The 27,184-nt window shown below is 36.2% G+C and overlaps 1 protein-coding gene across 1 annotated transcript in view; it reads right to left on the reverse strand.

The window, feature by feature from the left end:
• Nucleotides 1–8,641: 8,641 nt before the first annotated feature.
• Nucleotides 8,642–27,184, reverse strand: part of LOC141549090 (transcriptional repressor CTCFL-like) — a 30,559-nt gene continuing 12,016 nt past the window's right edge. Inside the window, 4 exon segments of the mRNA XM_074278411.1 lie at nt 8,642–8,796; nt 11,099–11,231; nt 14,434–14,610; nt 16,142–16,302. Coding sequence (XP_074134512.1) covers nt 8,642–8,796; nt 11,099–11,231; nt 14,434–14,610; nt 16,142–16,302 — 626 coding nt within the window.

The raw sequence follows: 27,184 nt of genomic DNA on the forward strand, positions 1-27,184 counted from the left end.
TCCAATTCAGAAATTCTATTTTCTTGAGACTTTTTTATCTTTTCCAATTCAGAAATCCTACTTTCCTGTGTTTTTTTTAACCTTTTCTAATTCATAAATTTTGTTTCCCTGCATCTCCTGTGAATTCTTTATTTTTTCCAACTCCAATTTCAGGACGTTGTTATTCTCTATCATAGCTTCCCTTTCCTTTCCCCATTTTTCTTCAAACTCCCTTAATTTTTTAAGAGTTTCTTCTAGGAGAGAGTTATGTGATGGGGGGCAGGAATCGTTCCCCTTTAGGTTGTTATCTGCTGACTCTCTGCTGTTAACTTCCTCGGGGTTGGATACCCGCTCTTTCTCTGTATAGAAGGAATCTATGGTTTTTCTGGCTTTTTTGCTCATATTTAAAAAATCTTTTGGGGTCTGTCCCTGGGGTAGGAAATTATTTATTTACTTCTTTACCAGCTTCCTCCCAGACCGGATGGATGCAGCGGCTCCTGCACCTGAGCTAAGATAGAGCTCTGGGAGAGAGTTCCCCACCCCCTCCCTGGAAGTGCCTCAGGTGATTAGCACTGCTGTGCTTCGAGGGCGTAGAATAGTAAAGACAGCACAAAGCCCAGCCTATGTGTCTGGGTGGGGAGTGCATGTCTGCAGCAGGTGACGTGAAAAGCCCCTGTGCTCAGACTGGAAGTGTCTGCCAGAAACCGCGGTCCCTAGTTCAAAGGTTCTGCTTCTCTGGGACTTCCTGGAGCTGAGTTCCACTCTCTCCAGCTAAACTAGGCAGTGTGTGTTGCCTTGGGCCGTATCCACCCACTTCTCAATCTCTTAACTATTCTCAGGTGGTAGCTGAGGCCACTCCCCCTGGTGCCGAGATCTGCTGAGTCACCTCCAGGGTCCGGGGAAAATCTAATCTGAGTTTTAAAATATTTTGGCTTTCTCTTCTGAACTGCTAAATAATTAGCAGAGAAGAGCTAACAGCCTGTGCCAGATTCCTTTACCTCAGTGGCTTCTCTGATCCCAGAGCCCCTCCCAGCGCAATGGGCGCAGTGTGCCCCTACCCCACCGTCTGTGCTGGTCTCTCTTATTCCTCCCCTGGGGACGGACCTTGTCTGTTGAAACTCCAGATTCTCTTCAGCTGGTAAGTCGTGCTTCCAGTCCTTGTGGTATCTATCAGTCCTGGGCTTATTTTGAGACTTAATTTATCTAATTGGTTGTGAGGGAGTGAGGACGTTCATAGAGTCGTGTGTTTCTTCTCCGCTATCTTGGCTCCGCCCCCGGGGCCCTGTTATTGATAGCTCAGGCTTGTGGATTCCTGTCAGAGAAAAAACATTTTCAAAGTAAAGCAAGGATTGGTGCCTATCTTTCCTGGCTTACTAAAGAAAAGACCTTTTTAGGAAATTTCACAAACTAAAGTACTGGTTAATTTTAAAATAATTTTAAATTGGTATGTGGGTTAAGATTGGAAACTTAAGATTGGAAATAAGAAATTGCAGATATTGGAAGGGAGGAATAAAGATAGAGTAAGAGGTAAATAGCTGATGACAGGGGTTCTCTGACCTGTTGGACCTGTGGGAAAACTAGGGATACTTCTTTTAAAAATGTGCCAGGAGAAGAAAGAAAAGTTTGTTTTCATGGAATTGGAGAACAGAAAGTTGAAGAAGGATAAACTTGGTAATTGTATGCAACATTTGATTAAGAGTTTTGGGAACTTGCTATATTTTAAAGAGTTACTATAATTTTGAAATTTAAATAATTTTACTGTTGCCTTGCACATGTTAGATTTATTCTGGGTAAAATCTTAAGAACTGTTTGACTATAGTGGCCTTTACAATTGAAGAGAAAAACTTCTTTTTATTATTTGGTTGGACTTTAAATTAAATTAAATTAAAGGCTCTCCTCCAGTGAAGCATTTCTCATGGATACATAACATTTCTGGGAGCTAAAACTATCCCTATCTTCCTTAAATGTCATATAACATTGTTAACTCATAATAAACTTATAGTTCATTTTAAAATAAATAAACTCAGAAAAAATATTGTCTATTGAAATATAGGTTATTATTGAAATATAGGCTACTAAAGAAAATGCCAGTGGCTTCCCTTGGGGGGTCATGTTTGTATCTCCTTACTTAAATGGTATGTTGCTTTTTAAAAGTATTGGGTAATTTGTAAACTATACTATAAGTTTTATGAAATTTGGTTCAAAATTAATTGTGAATCTTGAAGTTTAAAGTTTAAAAAAGGTAATTTAAAGACAAGGGAAAAGATTGATTTACAAAAGCAATTAATAGTTTAAATGGAGCATCTAATCATAAGAGTTATTTGGGAGTGTTTAAAGTATGTTGGAGAAGGTTTGAGCAAGTAGGCATTGGGAGGAGAGAGAGACAGAGAGATGGTTCAGGAGAATGAAAGTGATTTAAGAAGAATTGATTAGTAGGAGCAGATGATTTCAAGAAGAAATCAGTGGGAAAAAGAAGGACCTGTTTGGAAAGGGGAGTCAGGGAGAGACGGCTGTGAGACATGATCTGTTTTTAGAGGAAGGGGGAAAGCAGCAGAGCAGCAGTGGAAAGCTGCAGCCACTTTTGGGTGAAGAAAACAAACTGATTTAAAGAGACAGGCTGCTCTTACAAAATGCTAATTGATTGAATATGTGTTTCTTTAGATACATAATGGTTATGAATATTGAAGAATATGATCAGAAATGTGACATATAGTTTGAAAGAGTTATTTCAAAAAGTTTAATTGATGTTTTCAAAAACTTTTCAGATTCTTTTATGTGAACATAGGAAGTTTTAATAAACTGTATTGATGCTAATTATCTGAAAGGGACGCCAAGAATAATAGTTTTTGCCTTCTTCCTTTTGAAAATGTTTTTGTTGTGAATAATATGTAGGATGGGATTTTTCTATGTATTGGGTATTTTAAAAAGCAAAATGATTGGTATAATATTCAACTTATTCAAGGTTCAGCATCTACTTGGGTATGTAATAATTGTGTGAATTTTCTGGGATAAATTACCAATATAAGGTCATGGTAAATAACTGTTTGGGATTTATATGAAACTTTGGAGATAAAATCTCTTAGGTTAATGGTATTTGGGAGTTTTAAAGCTCCACTCTCTGATGTGCTGAAGTTTGACTTTTAACTGCTTATGTTATGTTATAGTTATGTTCTTCCATTTTTTTCTTCCTGTGACTGATTTCTATAATCAAAATAAGAGTTAATAAGAATTGTTAATGCAATTCAAATATGTCATACCTTGCTGTTTCCAATCTGGTTATATGTAATCATTATATCCTAAATACTTAAGCAAATGAATATTTACCCCATCATCTATCTGTTACTGGATATTTGTTAGAGGGACATTATTACTGGGAATTCCTCATTTATGGGGAATAATTGCAATCCCCAATCCCCATCACAAATGGGGTTCAACGGGTTACCCGCACCTGCCGGCGTAGGGTAGGCACACGCTGAGCCAGTCAGTGTAGCGCGCGTGTAGCCCCAGACATCTAAGGGCATCACAGACCTGTTATTGCTCAATCTTGGGTGGCTGAACGCCATTTGTCCCTCTAAGAATATCTGTGGATATTTAGGTTTTTAAAAAATGTTTCTAACTAATGAAAGGACAATTAGCACAGTGAAAAAAATGTTTTCAAACAACCATCCCACATATAAATCCCAAGAGTGAATTAAGGTTCCTATACATAACAGACTAGTACAAGAGGAGTTTCCTAAAAAAAAAACAAAAATCCCTCAAACAATTACATATTCTGAAGTGAACATAGATATTATAAACATATTATAACTTCCTTAACAGCAACAGTTACTAGTTTTAGCAATTTCCATCCCAAATCTTAAACACTCAGTAATAGATGACCAAGTCGGGGTTTAACAGTCATTCATCAACCACTTTCCTACTTCCCTCATATCAGTCTATATTATATCAGTAGCATGGGCGATGGTTTCATTCAAAAACTGCTTCATGCTGATAAGGGGTGGAAAACTGGCTCTCAGTCCAAGCAGGGGGATGGGTGTGGTGTGCTGACAATGATCAATGGGCTGATCCAGATCCCCAAAGCAGGTCAATATAGCTGGAATGTGACCAAAATCTGGAACAACAACAACAACAACAACAACAACAACAACAACAACAACAACAAATCTAACAGATAAAGAAATCAAGTGATTTCAGGGGAAACAGAAACCTTCTATTCCAATCTCTCCAAATAGCAACAATTAGATGCCTTCCCCCCTTCTCAATGCTCTCTTGTGATATAATCTCTTGTATAAAAGCTATGTATCTTTACTACTTCTTTAGCCCTCCTACTGCAATCTTTCTCTTTCTTATCTTGTGATGGGACCGAGTTTCTCTGGAGGCTTTTAAAAAACAACTATTGTTTTCTACTGAGTGATCTCTGAATAGTAATTTTGGGTAAAGGTCTTCTACATCCCTCACACCCTTATTACTGCTTTGACTGTATCTCACACATTTTGGTATGATGTCTCATTATTGTCATTTTCTTGGGTGAAGTTATTAATTATGTCTATGATTTGCTGTTTTACCCAATCATTCTTTAGTATAAGATTATTTAGTTTCCAATTATTTTTTGGTCTATTTTCCCCTGGCTTTTTATTAAATGTAATTTTGATTGCATTATGGTCTGAAAAGGATGCATTTACTATTTCTGCCTTACTGCATTTGATTTTCAGGTTTTTTTGTCCTAATATATGGTCAATTTTTGTATAGGTTCCATGAACTGCTGAGAAGAAAGTGTACTCCTTTCTGTCTCCATTAGTTTTCTCCAAAGATCTATCATATGTAACTTTTCTAGTATTTGACTCTTTGACTTCTTTCTATTTATTTTGTGGTTTGATTTATCTAATTCTGAGAGTGCAAGGTTGAGACCTCCCACTATTATAGTTTTGCTGTCTATTTCTTCTTGCAGCTCTCTTAATTTCTCTTTTAAGAATTTAGATGCTTCACCACTTGGTGCATATATATTTAATATTGATACAGCTTCATTATCTATGCTACTCTTTAGCCAGATAAAGTTTCCTTCCTTATCTCTTTTAATTAGATCAATTTTTGCTTTTGCTTGATCTGAGATGAGGATGGCTACTCCAGCTTTTTTGGCTTCACCTGAAGCATAATAGATTCTGCTCCAGCCTTTTGCCTTTACTCTGTTTGTATCACCCTGTTTCGGGTGTGTTTCCTGTAAACAACATATAGTAGGATTCTGACTTTTAATCCAGTCTGCTAACAGATTCCCTTTATGGGACAGTTTACCCCATTCACATTTATGGTTAAAATTACTAATTCTGTATTACTTGCCATGTTTTTAACCCCTGCTTATGCTTTTCCCCTTTCCTTCCCTCTTACCCCCCTCCCCAGTATTAAACGTGTGAGCACCACTTGCTTCTCACAGCCCTCCCTTTTTAGTATTCTTCCCCCACCTTAGAGTTCCTCCCCCTATTTTACCCCTTTTACTCACAATTTCTGTATTCCCTTCTGCTTAGCTTATTCCTTCCCTTTTCACTTTTTCCCTCCCACTTTTCAATGAAGTGGAAGGAGTTTCACCATAAATCGAATATGTCTATTGATACACACTATGTTCATCTCCATCCTTTCTTTCTCTCAGATATAATAGGTTACCTTTGCCTCTTCATGAGATGTAGTACCCCCACTTTACCCTTTTCTGGGTACAATTTCCTTTCCATTTCTAGTTTCTAGAACAATGTATACATGTGTTCTTTATATAGCTTTATGGCAGAAATATAGTTCTCAAGATTTCTTTTTACCTTTTTAGAAAGCTCTTAAGTTCTATATTTGGAGATCAAACTTTTTGTTTAGTTCCAGTTTTTTCATCAAAAATAGATGAAATTCACTTATTTCATTGAATGTCCATCTTCTCCCCTGGGAAAAAAATGCCCATTTTGGCTGAGTAAGTTATTTTTGGCTGCATACCAAGTTCCTTAGCCTTTCAGAATATCAGATTCCAGGCCCTTCTATTCTTCAATGTGGATGCTGCTAGATTCTGGGTTATCCTTATTATGGCTCCTCTATATTTGAACTGATTTTTTTTCTAGCAGCTTGCAGTATTTTTTCCTTCGTCTGATGGTTCTTGAACTTGGCCCAATATATTTCTTGGCATTTTGATTTTAGAGTCCCTTTCAGTAGGTGATCAATGAATTCTTTCAATGTCTATTTTACCCTCTGTTTCTATAACTTCTAGGCAGTTCTCTGACAATTTCCTGGAAAATATTGTCCAGGCTCTTTTTTCCATTATATTTTTCAGGGAGTCCAATGATTCTCAGATTCTTTCTCCTAGATTTATTTTCCAGGTCTGCTGTTTTCCCAAGAAGGTATTTAACATTTTCCCCATTGTTTCATTTTTTTGGTTTTGCTTGACTGATTCTTGGTGTCTCTTCCAGTCATTCAATTCCATTTGTTTGATTCTGATTTTCAATTAGTATTTTCTTCACTCACTTTTTTATATCTTTTTCTAATTGTCTAATAGAATTTTCAAGTGAGTTGTTTTGTTCTTTGGATTTTTCATCAATTCTATTTTTAGGGAGCTATTTTCTTTTTTCCAATTCACTAATTCTATTTTTCAAGGATTTGATTTCTTTGTCCACTCTATCTTTAAATGAGTGGGGTGACTTATCCAGACTCTCTTGCCAAGTTTCCCTTTCCTTTTCCCATTTTTCTTCTAGTTCTCTTCTATGACTGTTTTATGTGTTGAGGAGCAGATCATATCTTCCTTTGGGGATTCATCTGGAGACAGTTTGTTTTTAGTCTCCTCAGAGTTTAAAGTCTGCTTTCTATCCATATAGAAGCTATCAATAGTTAGAATCCTTTTTAATTTTTTGCTCATTTTGTGAAAGAAAATAAACTAACAAGAAAAACAAATGTAGTCTGCTTTCTTTGGGTTGGTGTTACTGGGCTTCCTCTACAGACTGCGGGGGACAGCAGCGAGGCACTAGCAGGACAGCAATGGCTTCGCTGTGTCTGTGCTCTGAGACTCTGAGGCTGTAAGAATGCACTGAGACACTCTGGATGGGGGTGGCCAGGTCCTGAGAGATGCCAGCTTTTCGGGGTTATAGTCTTTACCTCCTGTGTTTACAGATTCTCTGCTGATCCTGGCTTGCTGCCAAGACAGAATATCCACACTTGGTAAAGGCCTTTCCCCAGAAATGGCAGAGATCATACCCCTCCCTCCTCCAGTCTGTGCAGTGTGAGCTGCCTGTCAAGCTCTCGCTGCTTACCCTCAGCCTGCAACTGATCCAGTAGTCCCTGCCCCTGAGCAAAAACAGACCTTTTCTGGTGAATTTCGAAGATATCTTGTGTTGATAATTATTTGAGCATTTTTTTCCAAGCAAGCACTAATTCCGAGGCTTGTCATGAAATAAATTCTGAGAGCAAAGACAGAGATTAAGTAGATGTTGTGTCCTCTCCACCATCTGGAAGTCCCCAATATCACTCTTTTTTGGTCTGAATCATTGGTCCATGTTGATATCCACCTTGGTATACGGTATGGAAGGCTGGCTTATACCTCATTTCTGCCACAGACTCTCCAGTTTTCTTGGCAATTTCTTTCAAAAGCTGAGTCGCTTCCCCCCCCCCCCCAAACCCTGTATCTTTGGGTTATCACGTACTAGATCGATTCAGCCAGTCACTGCTGTGTAGCGTGTACCTAATTTACCCCTGCTGATCAAGCAGACCACTCTATTTCTTAGCCAGTAATAGACTGCCCTAGGGCAGCTAGGTGGTGCCTTGGATGGAGTGTTGGGCATGGAGTCAGAAAGACTTCACCTTCACCTTAGATGCTTATCACTTGTTCCTTCCTAGTCACATCACTAAACCCTGTTTGCCTCCGTTTCCTCATCAGTAACCGAATCTAGAGAAGGAAATGGCAAAGCCTTGTAGCACCTCTGCCAGGAAGACCCCAGTAAACATGAGAAAGGCCTGAAAGTAGCTGAACCACAATGCCGAATTGGGATGATGATGGCCGCTTTTTCATACAGTTTGAAATCTGGAACCGCTTGGCTTTTTCTTTCATTGCTTCCCTTGATATGCTTGCCATTTGTTCTTGCACATGAACTTCATTATTTTTCTAGTTCCATAAGATTATTTTTGGTGGTTTGAAAGATATCGTCCTAAATACATACATTTGATAGAATTGTCATTTTATGCATATTGGCTTAGTCTGCCCATGAGTATTAACATTTCACCATTTGTATGAATCTGTTTTTATGTGAAAGAGGTTTTGTAAATGCTATACTTTGAGATTGTCTTGGCAGGTAAACTCCCAAATAGTGAAGTTGTTTTAAGTGGAATTCATTTTATTGTTTCTTCTTGCTGGGTTTTGTCCTAACCTGGATTGGGTTAATGCCTTTAAAGTTAAGATGCTCTGACTCAGAATTGTAAGCCCTTTAACAAAATTCATATGAACATAACAGAAATAACTTCAATAGATTTCTAAACACCTTATTCTACTCTAGTAAATGTGCAAATCTAAGTACCACTACAAACATTTGAAAAGTTCTTTACAATAAAATTTTTAAACATGCATTAATACGGTGTTTAGAATTAAAGACACTAAAAGAAACGAAATAATTAAAAATAAGGAACTAAAAGGAAATGCAAAATTTTAAACGCATCACTTTTCCATCATGTTGAGGATCATTTCCAAAGTAATTTCTGTTTGTGGTTCTTCAACATCAGTTGTTATCCCACATACAACAGGAACCATTTCATTTGTCGCATTCTCTATGTTTACAATAGAAATATCTTCAATTGGCATCTGCTCAATAACTTTACATGAAAAAAGAAACAAAAATAAGCATTAGCAATGAAACATTAAAATCAGAATTTACAAACTGCAAATGTATAAATTTATGCTGAAATGTAACTTGATCTGTAGCATAAAATCAAATATTTTAGAGCATTAATCCATAATGATGGTATAATAAAGATACTTCCGTTTTTTTCCCCTGTATTGATATGGTTGTTTTAGGCAACAAAAAGATATATTTTGAAGACCAACTGAGTATTTCATTGGCTCTTTTTACTCCAAATCAAAAATGTATTCTAGCAAACAAATATTTTATTTCATTTATCTCATAACTATCTAAGTTATTCTTTTCTAAACAGTTTTATTTCTGTTAGAAACAGGACACAAATTGTGTCATTAAAAAACCTGCTACAATCCATTTCTCTACTACTTCTAGTTTGTTCAAATCAATCAGTGTTTACTGTGTTCCTTTCACATCCAAGGCATTATCTTAGGTGGTATGAAGCATATGAAGTAACAGATTTTTGTTCCCAATCACAGCAAACTTAAACCCTATAATGGGGATTTAAAAAATCGTTCCAAATATTTATACAAGTAACTGTTATTCATACTATTTGATACACTTTCTTATTGGCCATGAACATCCAAGGGAATACTCTACTTTACTGCTACCAACATTAGAAGGAATAACAGCTTTAATTTTAAAACATCAAAGGGGGCTTTTAAAAATGTCAATAATTTATATCTATGAGAGTGTTTTAAATTTGTTTCCAATTCGGTTTTAAAAAAAGTGACACTGTACTTAATCTTCCCAAGAGGTCTAGCAATAGTTAGGCTATTTAAGACAAGTATGCCAAAAAGCACAATGTTCTCTTCTCACCAGTGGAATAAAGTAGAAGTGTTAGATAATAATCTGAATAAAATGAGAGAAAGCATCAACTATGAAATGAAGCTTCTGAATTCCATTGTTCAAAATAATTTCATCAATTTTATGCTTAGCTCTGGTAGTGCAGGCTAACATGAATTTATCACGATTAGTAGCATTCTCCGTTGACAACAGTGAAAAGTAGTCAAAATGGGAAGACAGGCATTTGACGTATTAGTGTTCTGGATTTGGAGGCATGAAAAGCTAAGGTCAGAATCCATGACAATTGTTAACTGTGCAAATTTAGCCAAATCATTTACCATACCTGAGTCTCAGTTTCATTAATTTCTTAAATCATGGGCAGTTTGAAATCCAAATAATATTAAAATTCATCTTTTACATGAATCACCTTGGAACTTTATTTTACTTTTATATTTTCTTTGCCCTCTTCAAGTTTTTTTCTTATTTACCCCCATACTGTAGATCATGCCAAAAGATACTAATTTTCAATTAAACCCTTAAATATCTATTCAAAATTGGGTAATTCTGTCATAAGGTTCCTATCTCTATTGTCCCAATTTTTTTGCCTTTTATTCTATCTGAAGAAATTTTGGAGATGCACAGTTTGTCTGAAAATGGGAAAATATGAACTGAGATGCAACTTTTGTCTATTTATAAAATATTTCCAATCTTAATAAACATCAATAGTCAAGATCAGGAGTTACTAGATTTTAACTCTAAGCTTAACAAAAATGTGTCTAAGCCACACCAACAAAAATTGAAGGGCCATTTTTAATTACATCAATCTTGAAACTTTAAATGTTTTGGTAAATTTTATTTGTATTAGAATTTTTAATTGCAAGAGATTACCAAAAAATGCTTACATTTCCAAATTTGCTTATTGTATCAAAAATACTTGGTTTTTATAACTAAACATACATTTATTACTCATAATCAATATCCATGAATTTTTTGATAAAAATTGCATATGTAATATGCTCATTTTTGAAATAAAAGATAAAAAATTAGAAGTATATCTGTAATTGTAATACTTTATAGTCTTTAGGAATAAACAAATAAATATTTACTCAAAATTCTTTTCTGCATTTTTTATGCACAGAGTTTGAATTTTATGAATCTAAATTAAACATAATAATTTATTGATTATGCCTAGAACATTATTATTTCATAATCTCTTTTATGACAATTAAAAATATCCATTAGATTCAATGAAATGATTTAGGAAAGTCAGGGACTGGAAATATAATTTAAAATAATGCATTTTTCCGATTTATATTTCCAATGATGTTTTTAATATATAAAGAAACTATAACAAGTAGAAATGGTCCAACTTTTCTGGGGAAATACAAAAACCACCCTTAATCTATAAAACCAGAGAATCTGCATTCCTATGCTTCATTTCATGAATTTCCTGTGGCTCTTGAAACAGTGTTTGCCTTCTTCCTTTGGACCTTATTCTGGGCCTTTTTGTTTGTTCTTGTTATTTTTTCTTCCTTTTGCTGATAGAACAACAGCCTTTCCTCTCACCACTTCACAATGCTCAGAATGTTTGCGCATATTATTCTGTTGGTAAAAAGTTTCAGAGTCAGCATAAGGAAAGTGACATTATTTTCTAAAATTTTAGTAAAATATTTATGCTTTAAGGTATTAATACTGAGAAAACACTGGGTCATATCTACTTTGACCACTTGTACAAATAAAAATGATGTGATTTATAAGTACACATATTTTCATCTATGTACAGCTAAATGCTTCATTGTTTTGTAGAATTAACAGAATTATGCAGATCCTGTAAAAATGAATAGGTACCCACAAACTTTGCCTATTAAGAATTTTCAATTCACACAAAATAGCATTTGCTGAAATGCTCAACCATAGACTTGTTGAATAAATCCTGTTAGGAAAAGGAGAAAGTAAAGTCAAACTTAAAGAACTATGAATGTGTAGGAGGAATAAGAAAAAATTCCTATCATTTGATAAAAGAACAGCATGGTGTAGCAAGATAAGATTCTGTTACTAAGAAGGCGGAGCAGATTTATTCTAAGTGTGGCAAGAGAATTCTCAAAAAAGCAAAAAGAAAACATTCAACATACCAGTGGGAATATTTCAGACAAACTACTTCAGTAAAGGGGAATCATTTTCATGGGGAACATGGGTCTTGTTTTACAACAGAAGTAAATAGTACATTAAGCATCACTTCACAGCCAGATTTTCTGGAATATGTCTGTTCTATCCAGCAAAAGATACCATTTGACTAATTTCTGATCTCGAAAAGTGAAGGTTAGAGCATGATGACATCCTACTGTCACAGATAAGGATAGAGGAGATGTAATAGATCATTTAGGCCAGTCCCCTCATTTTAAGAGTTGGTGAAGCTGAGGCCCAAAGAAGGTCAGCTCTTTGCCCAAAGTCACAAGAATGATGAATGGCACAGCTCAGACTTAATTCAAACTCTCTGAATCTTACCATTCTCTCCACTAGGTCATGATACCTTCTTAGACATAAATTTCTCCAAGCCTCTGAATTTGCAGGACAGAAAATGAGACCCAGTGAAGAATGACTTGCTCAAGATTACACAGTTTTTTAGTAGGATGGCCATGATTTAAATCCACTTCTCTGGACTTTTGGTCCAGTGCTCTATAATCGCATGTTAAAATTACAAAGAAAATTCTAAGTATATTCAATTTTAGCTATTAGGTAATGAATAATGGAAGTACTAATGCCCTGCACTCAACCAGATATATTAGTTTTGACGTGAGATTATACTTCTTTCTAACACTGGGTTTTCCAACCAAAATTATTTTAAGGAAAAATGAGAAAAAAGCATGTGGTAGTTCTCAATGAAGTCAGACTTATTAACAGTACAATCTCAAAGTAAATATGTAAAATAGTTAAATAAAAAGTTATAATTTTGGGAAGTCTAAAAGCTTTCCAGCAATTGACATATGTGACATCAGCTTTTAGAGTGCTATATACTTGGCTGATTCATGTCAAATGTCTATTTTTATCTAAAGTTTAAGATGTTCATACCTTTGGACACAGTGTTCCCACTGGATGGTATCGACCAAAAAAAAAAATACTTGTTAGGATTACAAGGTGAGAACTCAGGTTGCCTAAACAATTCCCTAGCTCACAGTTCACACCTTTGATTCAGGCCTTTGAAGGGAGTTTACACCTTTGGACTTCTGAGGTGGAGTTTACATGTTTAAAGGAGTTTGCACCTTTAAGAGGAGCAAGTTCATTGGTTGAAGTATTTCCCCAGGCCCCGTTGAGTTCTCCCTAGCCCATTCTCTTCAAGGATAAAAGAGGGCAGCATTGGGTCTGGAGAGGAGTCTGACTGGGAGATAGAGTTTCAACGGTGGTCTGGAAGGAGAGAGTCTGGCTGGAGGCTCCAGAAGCTTCCCAAGAAACCTGCTCACAGAGGGAAAAATTTTACAGAAAAGAGATCTCCTCCCAGAGAAGGATTATAATTGAAGAGACAACAGGACCTTTATACTGAGGTATAAATGCTTGCACTCCCAAGTGGTTAAGAAATGTCTTCAAGCACATTCCTGCTTAGGACTTGGCTTCCTGGGTCAAGTTCTGCTAGAAGTTACTTGATATGGTTCAGGGTTTGACATTTCATGTACATGTATGTGTGTAAACACACAAATACACAGGCAAGGACTTTGGCTTATCCTGACAAGGACTTATTCTGAGCCCTTCAGAGGAGCTAGCCCGGACCTTCACACATACTCACATACTATAATAATCCATCCCTCAGCATCCCCTTGGGAAGTAGCAAAACCACTGAAAAAACACAGTGGCTGCCCCTAACTGGTGACATGGTTGAACAAGGTATGGTGGATGAATATAATGCAATATTGTGTTGTATGAAATTAAGAATAAGATAAATTGCTGCAGAATGAAGACGTTAGATCCAGGAAACAATGCATACAAGTACAAAAATAATATAAATGAAAACAACACTGAAAAACATTAAAATTAGATTAAATACAATTACTAATACTCATTCTAAAAGGTCATTGATGGGACATTTCCCTCCCTTAAGTAAACAGGCAGCAGACTATGAGTGCGAAATGTTTCATGTATTGTCTGGCTCAATTGCTGCATCAGTTGTTTCTGATTGCCTATTTTTCTTTGTTATAAGGGAGAAAGCTATAGGAAGAAAGTACTGAGAAGTGTCTTGTAAAAAACAAAAAAAAAATCAATAAAATCAAAAAATTCCAAACCTTCAAAGCAACAAAGAAGAGCAAAAAAGATTTTATAATTGCATTTTAGAGTATTAAAAATGTCTAAATTGTGTGCTTTGGTGTTGGACTAAACGGGAGCTGCCTGACAGTGGGTGCTGGATATCCAACCCAGAATGGATCTCCTCTTATGAGAGGATGATTCATAGAGACTGAGAGGCAGTTGCTCTTCTCTGACCTCTCTTAACTGAGAGGCCATTGAGTTTTCTGACCTCTCTCTTCTTCCCTCTGTCTCCAATTTATCTCATTCCCAGTCTGCAACACTTGTATCAGCAAAGGCTGCCTTGCAACTCCTTCAGGTGTTATGATTCACAGCTGTGGAGGCTCTTGGAGAATTGACCTCTCTTAATAGCTTGCAGTCATAAAGGCATAGTACATATGCTTTGTACTTTTCTAATACAGAGTTTATTTCTAATATTCTAAAGAATTTTAATTCTAATATTCTAATAATATCTAATGAGATTTCTCATCTGTCACAACAGAATCTTTCTAGAATTAACTTTGTAAATTAACTTACCAATTGTGAAAAAACTGCGACATTTAGGGCATTCATGAACAGGAGGTACACACATTTCATCATGGTGTTTCTTGAAATGAACTTTGAGAAGTTGTTTCTGCCTGAAACTTTTGTTGCAGGAAAGGCAGGTAAATGGTTTCTCTCCTGTGTGTATACACTTATGTATTGTCATGTGCTGTGCCTAAAAAGGAAAAAGCCAAGAAAGCAAAAATCCTAAAACAGCAGTCATTCTATGCATTATATTTTAAATGAATTGTTCTCTCTTAAAGAACTTAAAGAGTGGTCAGTAGTAGATAGCATATCCTCAATAAATATTTGGTTGATTCCAATTTTGAAAGATCTCAGAAAAATCTCCCCTAAAAAGCCTAAGGACTTGCAAACAAGATATTGTAAAATGAAAAAGGGATTTATCTGGATGTATCTATTTTCTCCTTGCCCTTGAACAACTAACCACACAAGTTATATAGTATATCTGCTAGTTTCATTACTTGCTGATTTCCTAAGTTTCTATGCACTGTCCTGTAACTGAACCTCATATTAATGTTTTTCCTGCCAAAAAACAATTATGATTTTGGATGTTAATTATAATATTTACACTTACATGATTTGTTTTTGCTAAAGTGAACATGCAACTTAATAAATTATATGATAATTCTGAGTTTGTTTAATTTATTCTATTTTAAAATCACAAGACCTCTGGGATTGTAAATAAATTCTTCAGAAATGGCATAACTAATTCTCAAAGGCTACTATAAAAAATTTTAAAAACATCCAAAAAAACAAATTCTACCTAATACATCTGGTAAAAGTTGGAAAGGTATTCATGAATTTTTTTGGATTATCACAACAACTTCTTAACTGCTCTCAGTATCCAGTCACCTTGAGCAGTGGACATTGTGAAATCCATGCTAAGAAATCTGAGCTTCATTTAGCTAATAATGGGAAAGGCCTGTAAGTTTTTTTTTCAGCAGCAGACACAGAGATTTGGAAAGTAGGATGGATTCTGGGGAGAGGGGGCAAAGAAACTGGAGGCAAAGGTATTATAATAATCTAAGCTAGCAGAAAAAAAGTGGCAATCTAAGTAAAATTGTAAATGAGGGTAGGAATGCACGAGACATTGTGAAGGTAGAATCTATAGGACTTAGCTGTGAACTGAATGTGGGAACTAAGGCAGAGGAAGGAAGCTAAGGTGACTCCAAAGCATCCACTTTATAGGAGGCTTAGAATGCAAGTAACATTGACAGAGATCAGGAGGTTAGAAAAAGAAATTGATCTTTTGGAAATGGGATAAAGGTGGGTCCTGACTAATATATTATGATCTTATTTTTAACCTATCAGTGGCAAAAGTATTTTTAATAGGAGATAAGTTTTAAAACACCAGGTTGTGGGAGATTTTTCATGATTCTGAATATGGAAATGGATCTATGACCTCATCCATGTGGATATTGTTTCAGATGATGCATACTGTGAACTATCCATGTCTACACCCTGTGTGTACCCTCCTCCCCTAAGTTCATCATGGGGTGAGGGAGGAGCAGGCGGAGGTGGGAGTCCATTCAGTATTCTAGTGGTAACATTCTGAAATTGTCCTTTAAGAACAGGAGGGGTTCAGTAAGAGCCTAAAAATTCCAGGAACACCTGCAGCATTCTATCAGTTAAAATACACTATTGCCACGTCTTCCAGAACTTCCATACACTCACACAGAAAATACCTGTTTGCAGGCATAACTGCAGACATCACATTTGAACGGTTTTTCATTTCTGTGAGTTTTCTCGTGCTGGATGAGAGGGTAGCGTTCGTGGAATACAGCGGTGCAGTAACGGCATTTCATCTCTGTAGCACTATAGGAATGCAGGTTTCGCAAATGGACACCTAAAAGCATTTAACAGAACAACCTTGTACCTATCAGCTCCCAATAAGATTGGTCATTCTTTGCTTCTCTGAGCAAAATCTCACTTCAGTAACACTCATCCCTAGAGAATGCAATTTACTATTAGGATAAGATATTGATGTTCACTGACTGTAGAACCAGAGGATGGTTTTAAAGACAAAGTTTTTCATATACTCTATGATAAGGTCGAAAAAAGAGGTAGTTCAAGATAAAAACAACAGGAAATTCTTTTCTGAGGAGGGGTAAAAGGAGATAATTTGAGATACAAATGATTAAGAGAAATTCCTGTCTTACAAATATCTCTGGAACCTCTTGGATAACATCTCTGTGTAAATGTAGTTTTGATGACACTAGTTATGTATAAAAGGAAGGTCTAAAAATGGAATCCTTGCCTTCGGTCTACACCAGCCTTGTGCCCGCCAACTGGCATCCCCTTGCCAGGCAGTTTGGCCTTCCTGGAGGCCAAATGTCTGTCTATCCCTTTACTATCAATAAAGATTTTGTTTTGATACAGCATTGAGTAGAGAATTCATTCGCTACCAAACCTACCCTTGGTTACTTTGGGGAAAGACAGAGGTTAATCAGACCCAGGAGAAGAAGAGCTGGTGTATCTCGGCTTAGAGCCCCAATTTACTTCTCATCACTCTCCACCTTCTAGAGAAACCAGGTTGCTTTTTTCCATTTCAAAATTTAAGAACACTTTTGGAAATGGATAATTCCCATTCTCAGGATTCAAGCACTAAGAATACAAGAATACTACAACCAAACACCACTTCAGGTGTCTTTTCTCATTGATATGTTTATCAAGACCCGATTAAGCAAGTTTATTGTGATTTCAGCTCAACTTGTGTGGGAAAAGGGGGAAGAACTTACAGCACATGTTGATCAGAGACTGTTTACTAAAGTAGACCAAGCCTATTAGGCCTCAGTTTTGGCTTCTCCAGAATCACCTGATTTTAGATAAGGCCTAAATAACATTGTCCAACATGGCCAAAGAAGTTGTATATCACTTTGTCTACTACCAACTAGGGGAACAGTAGACTTATGTGACCAATCACAACATATAGAAGGCAGGATTTTGGAGGTTCTTTGTCTGGAATGTATAAAAGCTGTAAGCATTTTCAAGGCTCTGGCCCTATCCTGCTGTGAATATGGCTCACAGACCAGGATGGGGTCCGCTTCTCGAGATTCTAATAAAAAATTCTTCTTTCTATGAGTGATTTCTGAGTAGTCAATTTGGGTAGGTCTTCTTGTCCCAAACAAACTGAATCAGGCTTTTGGGCATGACAATTAGGCTATACTCTCTGTGAGAAATCAAAGAAAAAGCTGATAATTGCATAGCTTTGATACATCCCACTGATGCTGACTCTTGCTTATGCAAATAGCTTCTGTTAAGAATACCACAATTTGCAAGCCAATTGGCTAAGGCAAACACACCAACTTACTTGGGAAATAGGAAGCCAGATATTACACAAGGTCCAAGAATAAATACTTAACCCAAATGTGACAAAATTTTACAATTTTATAATGCTGGAAATATCCCATAAAAGAAAAAGGGGAAACAATGCATACTTCTTCTCTGAGACAAAAGGAGTCTTAAAAATTTTACTCAGCTTTTCCAGATTATGGGGACACAGTTCCCTTAACCTTTGTGAGATGGAAAGGATAACTTTTACGTTTTCAAAATGTAAAACTTAAAGACTTTTCAAAAGTCTAAGTGCCATTTTAGGCTAAGAAAAAACTGCACTAACTTGTCAGACAAGCCACATATAAACTATTAATGGAATGTGTTATACACAATCTCGTTTTCCTAAGACAATATGAGAAAACATCCTCAGGGCTTTCTCAGTAACCTGCTTTTATACATTCATGTTCTCTTTAAAGTTCCCCTGGGAAATTATTACACAGTATCATGCACTCTGTGTTAGAATGTTCATAATATATGTGTCCCTGCTTAGACACAACATATTATTATACACACATATTTATGCACATACTTCTCTACCTTTGGAGTTAAGGAAGTGATCAATTTATATACCACAAAACATTAACTACTTGGAAAAACATTAACAAGTAATTTTGTATTAGTAATAATAAAATAATAATAAATATTATTAACATAAATAATAAACAAAAATAAACAAGAATAAGAATAAAAATAAGAAATATCAAATTAAGTTAAAATAGCAAATGAATTTAATTTTTCAGGACTGAATAAATTATAACTGTAGCATTGAAAAAATCTGCACGTGTTAAAGGCCTTTTATCTATAATATATGAGACATGGAAAACAAAAACTGGAAGCTAACATTTGAAAATCTAAACAAAGATAGATTTTAGAAATAAAGATGAGTTACCATGATTCAGAATAACCAATAAACAAAAAATTATAGAATAGATTTTTGGTTTGTTGGTTTTGGTGAGGCCATTGGTGTTCAGTGACTTGCTCAAATACACACAACTAGAATGTATTAAATTTCTGAGGTAAGATTTGACCTCAGATCCTCCTGAATCTGGGGTTGGGATTCTCTCCACTGGGCCATCTAGCTGCCCCTGAAATGAATTTTTCTTTTTTTTTTTTTTAATTTATTTAGAATTTTTCCCAAGTATATATGCATGAGTAATTTTTTAATAATATTATCCCTTGTATTCATTTTTCCAAATTATCCTCCCTCCCTTCACTCCCTCCCCCATGACAGGTAATCCCATACATTTTACATGTGTTACAATATAGCCCAGATACAATATATGTGTGTAAATACCATTTTCTTGTTGCATATTAAGTATTAGATTTTGAAAGTATAAGTAACCTGGGTAGATAGACAGTAGTGCTAACAATTTACATTCACTTCCCAGTGTTCCTTCTCTGGGTGCAGTTATTTCTGTCCATCATTGATCAACTGGAAGTGAGTTGGATCTTCTTTATGTTGAAGATTTCCACTTCCATCAGAATACATCCTCATACAGTATTGTTGTTGAAGTGTACAGTGATCTTCTGGTTCTGCTCATTTCACTCAGCATCAGTTGATTTAAGTCTCTCCAGGCCTCTCTGTATTCCTCCTGCTGGTCATTTCTTACAGAGCAATAATATTCCATAACCTTCATATACCACAATTTACCCAACCATTCTCCAACTGATGGACATCCATTCAACTTCCAGTTTCTAGACACTATGAAAAGAGCTGCCACAAACATTTTGGCACATACAGGTCCCTTTCCCCTCCTCAGTATTTCTTTGGGATATAAGTCCAGTAGTAGTATGGCTGGGTCAAAGGGTAGGCACAGTTTGATAACTTTTTGGGCATAGTTCCAAATTGCTCTCCAGAATGGCTGGATTCTTTCACAACTCCACCAACAATGTATCAGTGTCCCAGTTTCCCCACATCCCCTCCAACATTCATCATTATTTGTTCCTGTCATCTTAGCCAATCTGACAGGTGTGTAGTGGTATCTCAGAGTGGTCTTAATTTGCATTTCTCTGATCAGTAGTGATTTGGAACACTCTTTCATGTGAGTGAATATAATTTCAATTTCATCATCTGAGAATTGTCTGTTCATATTCCTTGACCATTTATCAATTGGAGAACGGTTTGATTTCTTACATATTAGAGTCAGTTCTCTATATATTTTGGAAATGAGACCTTTGTCAGAACCTTAACTTTTAAAAATATTTTCCCAATTTGTTACTTCCCTTCTAATCTTGTTTGCATTAGTATTGTTTGTACAGAAACTTTTTAGTTTGATGTAATCAAAATCTTCTATTTTGTGATCAATAATGATCTCTAGTTCTCCTCTGGTCATAAATTCCTTCCTCTTCCACAGGTCTGAGAGGTAGACTATCCTCTGTTCCTCTAATCTATTTATTATCTCACTCTTTATGCCTAAATCATGGACCCATTTTGATCTTATCTTGGTATATGGTGTTAAGTGTGGATCCATATCTAATTTCTGCCATACTAATTTCCAGTTTTCCCAACAGTTTTTTCCGAATAATGAATTTTTGTCCCTAATGTTGGTATCTTTGGGTTTGTCAAAGATTAGATTGCTATAGACGTACCCTTTTTTGTCCTTTGTATCTAATCTGTTCCACTGATCTACCGGTTTATTTCGTAGCCAATACCAAATGGTTTTGGTGACTGCTGCTATATAATACAGCTTTAGATCAGATACACTTAGACCACCTTCCTCTGACTTTTTTTTCATTAGTTCCCTTGCAATTCTCGACTTTTATTCTTCCATATGAATTTTGTTGTTATTTTTTCTAGGTCATTGAAATAGTTTCTTGGGAGTCTGATTGGTATAGCACTAAATAAATAGATTAGTTTGGGGAGTATTGTCATCTTTATTATATTCGCTCGGCCTATCCAAGAGCACTGAATGTCTTTCCACTTATTTAAATCTGATTTTATTTTTGTGGCAAGTGTTTTGTAATTTTTCTCATATAATTCCTGACTTTTCCTTGGTAGATGGATTCCCAAATATTTTATACTCTCAACATTTGTTTGGAATGGAATTTCTCTTTGTATCTCTTGCTGTTGCATTTTGTTGGTGATATATAAGAATGCTGAGAATTTATGTGGATTTATTTTGTATCCTGCCACTTTGCTGAAATTCTGAATTATTTCTAATAGCTTTTTAGCAGAGTCTTTGGGGTTCTCTAAGTATACCATCATGTCATCTGCAAAGAGTGATAGTTTGATTTCCTCATTTCCTACTCTAATTCCTTGAATCTCTTTCTCGGCTCTTATTGCCGAGGCTAGCGTTTCTAGTACTATATTGAATAGTAATGGTGATAGTGGGCAACCTTGTTTCACTCCTGATCTTACTGGGAAAGGTTGCAGTTTATTTCTATTGCATATTATGCTTACTGACGGTCTTAAATATATGCTCCTGACTATTTTAAGGAATAGTCCATTTATTCCTATACTCTCAAGAGTTTTTAGTAGGAATGGATGTTGGATTTTGTCAAATGCTTTTTCTGCATCTATTGAGATGATCATATGGTTCTTATTAATTTGATTATTAATATGGTCAATTATACTAATAGTTTTCCTAATATTAAACCAGCCCTGCATTCCTGGTATGAATCCTACTTGATCATAGTGTATTATCCTGGGGATGATTTTCTGAAGTCTTCTTGCTAATATCTTATTTAAGATTTTAGCATCAATATTCCTTAAGGAGATTGGTCTATAATATTCTTTCTCAGTTTTTGATCGACCTGGTTTAGGTATCAGTACCATGTCTGTGTCATAAAAGGAGTTTGGTAGGACTCCTTCAATCCCTATTTTTAAAAATAATTTATATAACATTGGGGCTAATTGTTCTTTAAATGTTTGGTAGAATTCACATGTAAATCCATCTGGCCCTGGGGATTTTTTCCTGGGGAGTTGATTAATAGCTTGTTCTATTTCTTTTTCTGAAATGGGACTATTTAAGCAATTTATCTCCTCCTCTGTTAATCTAGGAAACCTATATTTTTGGAGAAAGTCATCCATTTCACTTAAGTTATCAAATTTATTGGCATAAAGTTGGGCAAAGTAACTCCTTATTATTTCTCTAATTTCCTCTTCATTGGTGGAAAGATCCCCCTTTTCATTTGTAAGACTAACAATTTGATTTTCCTCTTTCTTTTTTTTGATCAAATTTACCAAAGGTTTATCTATTTTATTGGCTTTTTCATAAAACCAACTCTTGGTTTTATTTATTAATTCAATAGTTTTTTTTACTTTCAATATTATTGATTTCTCCTTTTAATTTTTGTATTTCAAGTTTAATTTTTGGTTGGGGGTTTTTACTTTGGTCTTTTTCTAGCCTTTTAAGTTGTAAGCCCAATTCATTAATCTTCTCTTTCTCTATTTTCTTCAAATAAGCCTCTAAAGATATAAAATTTCCCCTTATTACCGCTTTAGCTGCATCCCACAGATTTTGGTATGATGTCTCATCATTGTCATTATCTTAGGTGAAATTATTAATTGTTTCTATAATTTGCTCTTTCACCCAGTCATTCTTTAAGATGAGATTATTCAGTTTCCAATTACTTTTTGGTCTATTTACCCCTAACTTTTTACTGAATGTAGCTTTTATTGCATTGTGATCTGAGAAGAAGGCATTTATTATTTCTGCCTTCCTACATTTAATTTTGAGATCTTTATGTTCTAATATATGGTCAATTTTTGTATAGGATCCATGAACTGCTGAGAAGAAAGTATACTCCTTTCTATTGCCATTCAGTTTTCTCCAAAGGTCTATCATACCTAGTTTTTCTAATGTTCTATTTACTTTTTTAATTTCTTTCTTATTTGTTTTGTGGTTTGATTTGTCTGAATCTGAGAGTGCAAGGTTGAGATCTCCCACTATTATAGTTTTACTGTCTATTTCTTCTTGCAATTCTCTTAACTTTTCCTTTAGAAAGTTAGATGCTATACCACTTGGTGCATATATGTTTAGTATTGATATGGCTTCATTATTTATGCTACCTTTCAGCAGGATATAGTTTCCTTCCTTATCTCTTTTAACTAGATCAACTTCTGCTTTTGCTTGATCTGAGATAAGGATAGCTACCCCTGCTTTTTTGGCTTTACCTGAAGCATAATAGATTCTGCTCCAACCTTTTACCTTTACTCTCTATGTATCTCCCTGCTTTAAGTGTGTTTCCTGTAAACAACATATTGTAGGGTTCTGAATTTTGATCCAGTCTGCTGTCCGTCTCCGTTTGATGGGAGCATTCATCCCATTCACATTTACAGTTAAAATTACTAATTCTGTATTTCCTGCCATCATATTATCCCCAGATTATGCTTTTTCCCTTGACCCCCCTGAGCCCCTTCCCCGATATTTAATTTATAGACCCCCCTTGTGACGCGCAGCCCTCCCTTTTTTTTAATATCCCTCCCCCCTCCCTCCACGTCCCTTCCCTTATTCTCCTTTTCCTTTTTCCTCTCCCCCTTTTAATGAGGTGAGAGAAAATTCTCTGAAAAACAGATATGTCAATTATTTACTCTTTGAGCCTCTTCTGATGAGAGTAAGATTCACACAATGTTTCTCCCCCTCTCTAAATTCCCTCAGATATGGTGTATTTTCTATGCCTCTTCCTGGGATGTAGTTTCCCTCTTTTTATCACTCCCTCCCCTTTTTCTGATACTGCCTCCTTCCCTTTACTACACCCCCCTTTTTTCTTTTATATCAGTAAAATCAAATTATCCATGCGTACTTTTTATATACCCACAACAGAGTTACAGTTCTCAAGGGTTCTGTGTACCTTTTTCTGTTTCTCTTCAGTCTTGTGGATGTAGATCAAATTTTTTGTTTAAGTCTGGTTTTTTTCTTAGAAACATATGGAATTCCTCTATTTCATTGAATGACCATCTTCTTCCATGGAAAAAGATGCTAAACTTAGCTGGGTAGTTCATTCTTGTTTGCAATCCTTGATCTTTTGCCTTTTGGAATATCAGGTTCCAGGCCCTTCTATCTTTTAATGTGGAGGCAGCCAGATCTTGGGTGACCCTTATTGTGGCACCTTGGTATTTAAATTGTGTTTTTCTAGCTGCTTGCAGGATTTTCTCCTTTGTGTGGTAATTCTGCAGCTTAGCCACAATATTCCGTGCTGTTCTTTTTTAAGGGTCTATTTCAGAAGGAGTTCGATGAATTCTTTCAACATCTACTTTCCCTTCTGTTTCTATTATCTCTGGACAGTTCTCCTTGATAATTTCCTGTAAAATAGAATCTAGGCTCTTTTTTTGGTCATAGTTTTCGGGAAGTCCAATGATCCGCAGATTATCTCTCCTAGATCTATTTTCCAGGTCTATAGATTTTCCCAGCAAGTATTTGACATTATTCCCCAGCTTTTCATTTTTTTTTTGTTTTTGTTTTGTTTGACTGATTCTTGGGTTTTCAATGAATCATTCATTTCTATTTGTTCCATCCTGAGTTTTAAGGAGTTATTTTCTTCATTCACAGTTTTTAGTTCTTTTTGTAAATGCCCAATTTTGTTTTTAAATGAATTATTTTGCTCTATTGATTTTCTTTTTCCAATTCAGAAATTCTATTTTCTTGAGACTTTTTTATCTTTTCCAATTCAGAAATCCTACTTTCCTGTATTTTTTTAACCTTTTCTAATTCACAAATTTTGTTTCCCTGCATCTCCTGTGAATTCTTTATTTTTTCCAACTCCAATTTCAGAACGTTGTTATTCTCTATCATAGCTTCTCTTTCCTTTCCCCATTTTTCTTCAAACTCTCTTAATTTTTTAATAGTCTCTTCAAGGAGAGAGTTATGTGATGGGGGGCAGGGATCGTTCCCCTTTAGGTTGTTATCTGCTGACTCTCTGCTGTTAACTTCCTTGGGGTTGGATACCCGCTCTTTCTCTGTGTAGAAGGAATCGATCGTTTTTTCTTTGCTTTTTACTCATATTTAAAAAATCTTTTGGGGTCTGTTCCTGGGGTAGGAAATTATTTATTTATTTCTTTACCAGTTTCCTCCCAGACCGGATGGATGCAGCGGCTCCTGCGCCTGAGCTAAGAGAGAGCTCTGGGAGAGAGTTCCCCACCCCCTCCCTGGAAGTGACTCAGAGGTGATTAGCAGGACTGCGCTGTGAGGGCGCTGTGTGTCCTAGCGGCTTCCCTGAGGTTTAAGACTGAACAGTAAAGGCGACACAAAGCCCGGCCTATGCGTCCCATGGGGCGTGGATGTCAGCAGCAGATGACGTGAAAAGCCCCTGTGCTCAAACTGGAAGTGTCTGCCCTGAAACCACGGTCCCTGTTTCAAAGGTTCAGCTTCTCTGGGACTGCCCGGGGCTGAGTTCCACAGCCTCCAGCTGAGCAAGGCAGTATGTGTTTCCTTGGGCCGTGTCAGCTCCTTTTCAATCTCTTAACTACCCCCAGGTGAAAGCCTGGAGAGCTGAAGTCGGCCACACCCACAGTGCCGAGATCTGTTGAGTCACCTCAGGATTGGGGTGGATCTAGTATCTGACTTATATTTTAAAGTGGCTTGATTTCTCTTCTGAGCTGCTGTATTATAAGCAGAGAAGAGCTAACAGCCTGTGCCAGATTCTTCTATCTCAGTGGCTTCTCTGATCCCAGAGCCCTCCCCAGCGCGATCGGCGCAATGTGCCACCACCCAACCATCTGTGCTGGCCTCTTTTTTTTTTTTTCCTCCCCTGGGAACTAACCTTTTCTGTTGAAACTCCAGATTCTCTTCAGCTGGTAAGTCGTGCTTCCAGTCCTTGTGGTTTCTAATCAGTCCAGCGCTACTTTTGAGGCTGATTTAACTAATTGGTAGTGAGGGAAGAAGGGAGCTCACAGAACCGCATGTATCTTCTCCGCCATCTTGGCTCTGCCCCCTGAAATGAATTTTTCTAGAGATTGTTACGTAAATCCATGCTACTTCATTTTAATTTCTACTTCATCTAGCAATGAGCTAAAAATTTCCTTTTTGGGAGAACCATTAAACTATTAGATGCAGGGAGAATTGTCATTACATTGATTCGGGCAAGACATTGAAGAGATACTTGTGAAATAGTACTGAACAGAGTCTTGAATCTCTTAAGAGAGATGTAGACAATTTAAAAACTTTTAACTATCATTAGTTAATTATTTTCAGCGTTAATTACAAAAGTACCCAATTCTGAACCTTAGGAACTCAAATTTCCACAAATTGAATCATACCAAAGATTTAATGATTCAAATTAATGTTTTCAATTCCTTCAGGCTGATTACTGGACTTTAAATATTAATTCAAAAATCTCAAAAGTCGATGAGAAGGACCATGCTCAAGTGGGAGGGAAATTGTTTCCTTTACTGAAGCTGTGTTTCCTTTAAGAAGGGAAATAATATTTTTATTATATATATATATATAATAAAGAAAACCTTTATTCCCTTTTGATCTCTGATCCCTTTTGGAGTTTCAGCCCCTGATGGGAAGGCATATACCCCCAGATAAGTTATTTTTTGTGGATGCCAGGAAAATCCTGGTCAAAAAGCACCCCTTGAAGTGTTGTTAATTCCAATAGGAGATCTGGACTGGATACTGATAAGCATCTAAGCCTGGGGACTTTGGATTCTTGAAGCCTCAGGGCTTTTAAAGGATAGTTTTTGGGGTCACTCCTTGCAGAGACCCAAAATAGCTTTCTCAGCTGCTAGGACCCTACCTGCAGAGAAAGCATTCTCTTAGTGCCACACTCCATTTCCCTAATAGGACTTTGCCACTATAGAAGTCTGTCTCTTAGCAGACTGGTTTCTATCTCACAATAAACTTTCATTTTTTCCAAAAACTTTGGGGGATAAGTGAATTTTGAACCTTTGAACTTTGAACCTGTGGGCCGACCAAATGGGAATTTTAACAACTCTCTTATTGCCACTAACCTGATCACCACTGGGAATTGAGGATACACAAACCTCATCATTTTGGTTCTGGGACCAATGGGAAACCCCAAAATCTGGACAAGGTAAAAAAAAAAAAAAAACTTTTTTTTTTTTTTTTTTTTTTTTTTTTCTATTCCACTGCCAAGACACTCAAACACCCGGGTATGTTTGTCAGAGCTCCAGATTGAGCAGAATTCTTGGAGGATGCAGCATTGTAATTCCTGTGTTCTGACAAAAGTAGCATTGTGTCGCTCTCCATTTGCAGAGACTGTCTAGAGAAGGACAAGGAGCTATAGAATCGGGGACACTAAGGCTTTTTTCTTGGCAAAAAAAAAAATCCATCCTTGAGCAGAGACATATTCGGCTTGAGAAAAATCCCCAAACTGCAAAGCTTAAGATGCTGGTTAGATTTGCTGAAAGAGAATCAGACTCTCTCCAACCAGCCCCTCTAGAGACAAAGGAGCCTTCCTGTGCATCTCACTGCACTCCTAAATCCCTCGTT

This window comes from Sminthopsis crassicaudata, chromosome X (genome assembly GCF_048593235.1).
Source record: "Sminthopsis crassicaudata isolate SCR6 chromosome X, ASM4859323v1, whole genome shotgun sequence".
Classification (NCBI taxonomy): Eukaryota; Metazoa; Chordata; class Mammalia; order Dasyuromorphia; family Dasyuridae; genus Sminthopsis; species Sminthopsis crassicaudata.